Source organism: Lolium rigidum, chromosome 4 (genome assembly GCF_022539505.1).
Source record: "Lolium rigidum isolate FL_2022 chromosome 4, APGP_CSIRO_Lrig_0.1, whole genome shotgun sequence".
Classification (NCBI taxonomy): Eukaryota; Viridiplantae; Streptophyta; class Magnoliopsida; order Poales; family Poaceae; genus Lolium; species Lolium rigidum.
This window is the reverse complement of record NC_061511.1, coordinates 180,859,894-180,865,893: the sequence shown is the minus strand read 5'-3', so window position 1 is coordinate 180,865,893 and position 6,000 is coordinate 180,859,894. Positions and strand designations below refer to the sequence as shown.

Here is a 6,000-nt window from a genome sequence, read left to right as displayed (position 1 = left end):
TAGATATTTTATACAAAACATTTTTGCTTTTTCTAGAACACATTATGGCTTTAAATGTATGTCTTTTTACCTACATTTTGTTCACTACGCAATCTTAACCAATCTACCTTTTCACTAATACCTATCATAATTTATCTTATGATTGTGTCCCTAAGTAAACAATCATGTACTATCACTCGAAATGTTTTTCCTATTTTTTCGATGACAATAGTTTTGTCAATTCTGTCTTCTAATAGACTAAATTGCATTTCATATATATGAAAAGTACAAAAGAACTCATCAACAAACTAATGCGTTCTTTTAGGAATTTAATTGTTTTAATATTGATAATATATGTATATATATACATCTCTTGGTAGATCGCTTTAGAGCATACACCAGTATAACAAATATCCAGAGAGAGGTTTCGAGAGGGCGTGGAAGCGCACCTCTACCCTCTAAATGTGTTTTGATGATTAATGCGGAGCATTACAGACCCTGCCAAATATTGAAAAGAAGTCAACTACGTGTTTACGAAGAATATGTTCTTTGAAAGGAGGACAATGATGTGTGCATGAATAGTATGTAATTTCATGAGAGTTTTAGTGATTTGATAATCTCTTTGAGTAAAAGAGGTTATTTTAATATTATTAAGACTCAGTTTACATTTATTTAACTATAGTTTATTAACTATATTTATCGGGTCTCTCTACGGCTCAGTCTACTAAGCGTTAGGCTAGAGCTCAGTAGACACCTCCTTCTTCTCTGGCGCCGGTGTGCCCCCGCTGCCACCGCCCGCCAAACCGCCGACCTGACGACCTGCCCGCCCGCGTCTGGCGCTTTTCAGCGATGCCTCGCTGCCCCACTCCGTCAAAGCTCCTCCTCTATCCCGGTCATCCCTCTAAGCCCCGCCTCCTTCTCCGGCGCCGGCACCCCGCACCCCAAACGCCAAGATCCATCCTCGTCGTCGATGTCTCCGCCGCGGTCAGCCACGCCGTCACCGGCTCCGGCTCGGCGGACGTTCACCGTTCCCCCACCCCTCCCTCCTCCCGCTTGGTGTGTGCAAGGTAGAAGATGATCGCACGTATCTTGGCGCGATTGAACGGCTGCAAATTCTATTGAGCTCTAAGGTAAATCTCAGTTTACTATGGATTAGCAAAACCGATATTTATTGCCAGACAATTGCTAAGAAGGCAGAAGAGTACGTTAGCCAAACCGGTAAGTATGAAAAAATTGGTTTGCAAAATTAAGGTATATATTACCATAATCCACCTTTTAAGTTCAAACGGACACTAGAACGGCTCCACTAGGAATGGCTCCATCCTTGCCAAAGTATAGTGCATATGAGTTTTTCAAACGATATAAAGTTTGCCCAAGTATATATATAGAAAAAATTATCAACATCGTACTCCTTTCTTGTATATACACACATTTCATTGGCTTTTTGCCTTTTTGCTAGTCCACTCATTATGTTAAAGCCACCTCAGGCTCGGCCGTGGACGGCAGATTTGCCAACCATGGGAGGAGCTTCTCATGCACGAGGTCCGGCCGATCATCGTGTGGGCAGTGGCCGACTCCCTCCAGCATGTGGAGCCTCACGTTCGGAAGCTCGGAGGGGAGCCCGGAGAAGTACTTCCCCACAGGCCCATCGATCGGGGTGAAAGGATCCTGGTCTCCCCATAGAACCAAGACCGGGATCTTGATCTCGGGCATCAGTGCGATCGGGCTAGGACCTGGCGGGCCTGTCACCGTTGACACGAATGCATCGAGAGCACCTTCAGTATCAGCTGGACCTCTTATGATCTGCACAAGAATTTGACAAGCATCAGACATCGCTTGCCAGTCAAAAGTAGTGTTTGTATTTTATCTCTGCTGAAATGCACTTGAGAATTAGCTGATAGTTTAAGATATATAAGCACATTACCTCGACTAATTCATCATCCACGGCGTCTTTGTTTCCATAGACAGACAGTAGGATGTCCTTCAGGTTCTGCCTGTTTCAGCTCAGCAGTAAGTACACATCACCATATAAATCAACCGATTAGACTGGGTTAAAAACAGTGTAGTGACATGCCTTTCTTTTACACGCCCGAATAGTGCTGATGCTATGCTTTTTTGTTTCAGCAGAAAGTCAATTAGCCAAAGCAGAGGCAAGAGCAACTTGATCCTCCAGTCATCGACTATTGCCTTGTTGTTCATCCCACCTGAGCAGTTCAGTAGAACAAGACCCCGGACAAGATCTCTGGTAGAATCTGTTGTTCAGCATTGGAAAACAATGTTATCGTTTCTGAGTCAGATGAAAACCTATAAACATTAACAGCGTGTATATCTAAGCTTGGTGCTGGAGCAGTGAGCGGATTGAAATGGTTAAAGTTAGCATATGTCTGGTTATAAAGACCCCCATCTGAAGATTTAGAAGTAGGTACTCCTGCACCTATTCTATCGTGTCGGCACTAATTGCCGACAGCAAATCATTCTTCAGAAACAGCTACATAGCTAAAGTAGTTTGAAGTAAATTTCTTCAATTCAGCAACCACCCCATATTCAACATGAAGACCATAAGAGCTACTCTACACGATAGCCTATCACTAGGCATCGTTGTGACCAGACCAGAATCCTAAGCTACGAGAAAATGCCGTAAGAAGAGCTAGCACTTCTTGCCAGGATGTGTCTAACCTGAGGCAGCAATGACACAAGCAAGGCTTCCCACAGAGTTGCCAACGAGCACGGTGGGCCTCTTGACGACCTCGTCCAAGAAATCCAGGAGCAACTGCTTGGCACAAGAACACGCCCAATTATATTTATGAAAACTTCACGAGGAAGAGCTCAATTAACATGCATGATCTGCTGCTAGCTACTAGCAACAAAACCCAGGACTCACCTCTGCCCATGTTTCCATAGTGTAAGAAAATCCGGCAGGCTTGTCTGACGCCCCAAACCCGAGCAAATCAATCGCATATACCGTGTTGGATTCAGATAGCACGCCAATGTTCCTGAAAAGAAATGTTCAGTAAACATTTGTGAAGTACGTAGTGCAAAATATCTGTAGAACCTCCGCTGGTTCATCGATCGAGCACAATGCGTGCACAACCGATTACCCACAAGAAGTGCTCGTTTTCTTTGGTAGCGCAAAAATCACCAGCCCTGATCGGGCTTGATAGGCTCTTGCTCACCTGCGCCAGTGCGCGACGGAGGCGCCGAAGCCGTGGACGAGCAGCACGGGCGGGCCTTCCCCTCTGACCAGGTAGTTCACGCGCATCCCCCTCCATGTCCACGTTGTGCAGCTCCGGGCCAGCTCCTCTAGCGACGACGAGCTGGTGGCCGGGGCCGCGCTACTGCCACTGGAGGCGTGCCGGATAACACGGGCGCCTCTGGGGCGACCATGGGCAGGAGGCGACGACGAGGACGGGAAGGTGAGCGAGGAGGAACGGCGGTGGTGGAGGAGCAGAGTTCTTGGAGTTGCGGAGGAGGTGGTGGTGGTGGAGGAGAAGACACGGTGGTGGTGGGCAGCGAGTGCGGCCATATCCACCGCGGCCTCGTCTACTCGCCAGTGGTCACCGGTTAGTTGTGTCCCGTATGTTTTTGGCGCCGTCGATCGAATATGCACTGAGATTTGTGACTTTTCGCTCGGTTTTCCTTCGCCGTGGTAGGCAGTGGACTCCGCCTATACTGGGTGGAGATTTTGGTGCACGTCCTGCCACGATATCCTCGTTATGTAAATCTTTTTGTCCGGCCTTTGATGAGGTGACTAAAGCTTGCTAGAGATATTCAAATTTGGGAAATGTCTAGGATGACATACTCAATGATCTTAATTTTAGAATTCCCGTGGTCTTCGATTGAGGATGACAATTGGATAATTACGCTTTGGCCAAATCATATGAAGTTAGTGTCGGTGTTTGCTCTTTGTATGTTATCTTTGTATTGATTTTCTTAGTATTTAACAATTAACATCATGTACATACTGTGTGCCCTATGTTGGGCATTCTTTTCTTTTTGACACAAAACACCCTAGGGTGTTTTATCATATCTGAGAAAGTTTAAGGAATGCAACGCAATCTGGGGGTAGGACAGATGTCTCGAACATTACAAAGAAGCCTCTGCACAAAAAAGAAAATGCAAAGAAGTCCACACATGACACCGTCTTCAACCTTCCGTCTTCTCCATTGCACTTCCTCTTTGCATATCCATAGAGGTAAACCACGGAAAGGAAGACAAAAGCTCATCAACTTCCAGCAAGTTTGCCCAAGTTGTCGCCACCATGGGCTTTGAAAAACCGCAAGAGCTAGAGGGCAGGATTTTAACATCGACATTGGTGTGTGTGTGTGTATGTCTGTGTGTGTGTGTGGGGGGGGGGGGGGTTCTTATTCTCTGTTGGGCAATCTCAAAGTTGAGAGCCAAAGCTTGTTTGGCCAAAAGGTAATTAAATGACGTGTGGAAATAATTTGTTATTATTCCCCTTTTTTTAAAGGTTGGGGAGGGCTTCAAAATGATGAAGACAAAAATGATATATCATACAAGGAGCTGAAAGGTGTCGGCAATGAGGAGGGGCGTGAGGAGCGCTGTTATTCCCTACCTTGTTGTGCAATTTCGGAGCTTTGAATACCCGGAGTATAAGTAATTATAAAGTGTTATGTAGCTGGCAAATGGTGTGGTGCTTTTGCGATATGCTTTCTAGAGTGTTTAACTAGGTAGTTCGCGCTAGTGGGGTCTGAAAGAAAAATGTTTGTATGTTCTTGGGTTATTGGTTTGCTTGGTGGCTAGTTTGTGGATGTTAGCCGTTGCCTTGTACTTTCGTTCATGTTTTATGTTTTGCTTCTAGGGCTGTGAGCAATAAGAACTTCGTTTCCTTATATTTCAGCAGCGAAACTCAAAGCTTTTCAACCTTCGTTTGAAATTAAAAAAATTGAGCCATGATTCACATGTGTTTTACTTTTAAATTCTACTAGTTGTTCTATTCCGTGTACTCTCCGGTACCAATGTAGAAGGTGCATGTTAAAGCCAACTCCATGTAGTTAGGTAGAAAGTCTTGTACTGATATATTCTTGTATTTTGTTGTCATATTCTAAAATGAGCAGGTTTCAACTAGCATCTACATAACAAAAATCCAATATAGGGATTATAAAGTCTACATAAAATAAAAATAGACATGTTCTCGTTAGGGTTTTCCAGGACTTTAAACGGTCTAAATGGGAACAAATTTCATGAATCACCGCATTGTAACCCAACAACATAGAAAAAGAAACAAGGAAACAAAAGCACATGGCTACGTATAGGAAAAAAATTAAGAAGAAAACATGTCAAACATAGAACACACGAAAATGTTACGAGTTCAGACAAAAATCACTAACACATAGTCCCAAAGTCTCTGGATTTTTTTTTTGGCTTGTTCCCCTAAAATCAGGTCTCTAGTTTGTACACATCTATTTCTCTTAATACGAGTCCGATATATGTTGTATGAAGTCTACATAAAACTCAAAATAGACACATTTTTTGTTAGGGTTTGCCCGGGCTCTAAACGGTCTAAATAGGAACAAATCTCATGAATCACTGCATTTTAACCCAACAACATAGCAAAAGAAGCAAGGAAACAAAAGCACATGGCTACAATCAACTGTATAGCAAAAACATTTGGAAGAAAACATGTCAAACATAAAACACACGAAAACGTTATGAGTTTCGACAAAAAGGCCTTTGGAGATTTTCTGTAAAAAAAAGTTTGTGAAGTTTTTTTTTGGCTTGTTCCACTAAAATCTAGTTTGTACACATCTAGTTTTCTCTTAACACAAGTCCAATGTAGGGTTTATGACGTCTACGTAAAACTAAAAATAGACACATTTTTTGTTAGGGTTTGTCGGGGCTCTAAACGGTCATGGGAACAAATCTCATGAATCACTGCATTGTAACCCAACAACATAACAAAAGAAGCAAGGAAACAAAAGCATATGGCTGCACTCAAGCGTATAACAAAAAGAAATAGGAAGAAAACATGTCAAACATAAAGCACACGAAAAAGTTACGAAC

General features: G+C 43.4%; 1 protein-coding gene across 1 annotated transcript; it reads right to left on the bottom strand.

The window, feature by feature from the left end:
- Positions 1–1,327: 1,327 nt before the first annotated feature.
- Positions 1,328–3,962, bottom strand: LOC124647864 (pheophytinase, chloroplastic-like). The gene is made up of 7 exons (XM_047187725.1): positions 3,942–3,962; positions 3,153–3,643; positions 2,861–2,972; positions 2,656–2,749; positions 2,054–2,231; positions 1,904–1,973; positions 1,328–1,782 (listed from the first exon to the last, which is right to left on the bottom strand). The coding sequence occupies exons 1-7, from the start codon at positions 3,960–3,962 to the stop codon at positions 1,447–1,449; spliced, it is 1,302 nt and encodes a 433-aa protein (XP_047043681.1). The 3' UTR covers positions 1,328–1,446.
- Between the last annotated feature and the right edge of the window lie 2,038 nt (positions 3,963–6,000).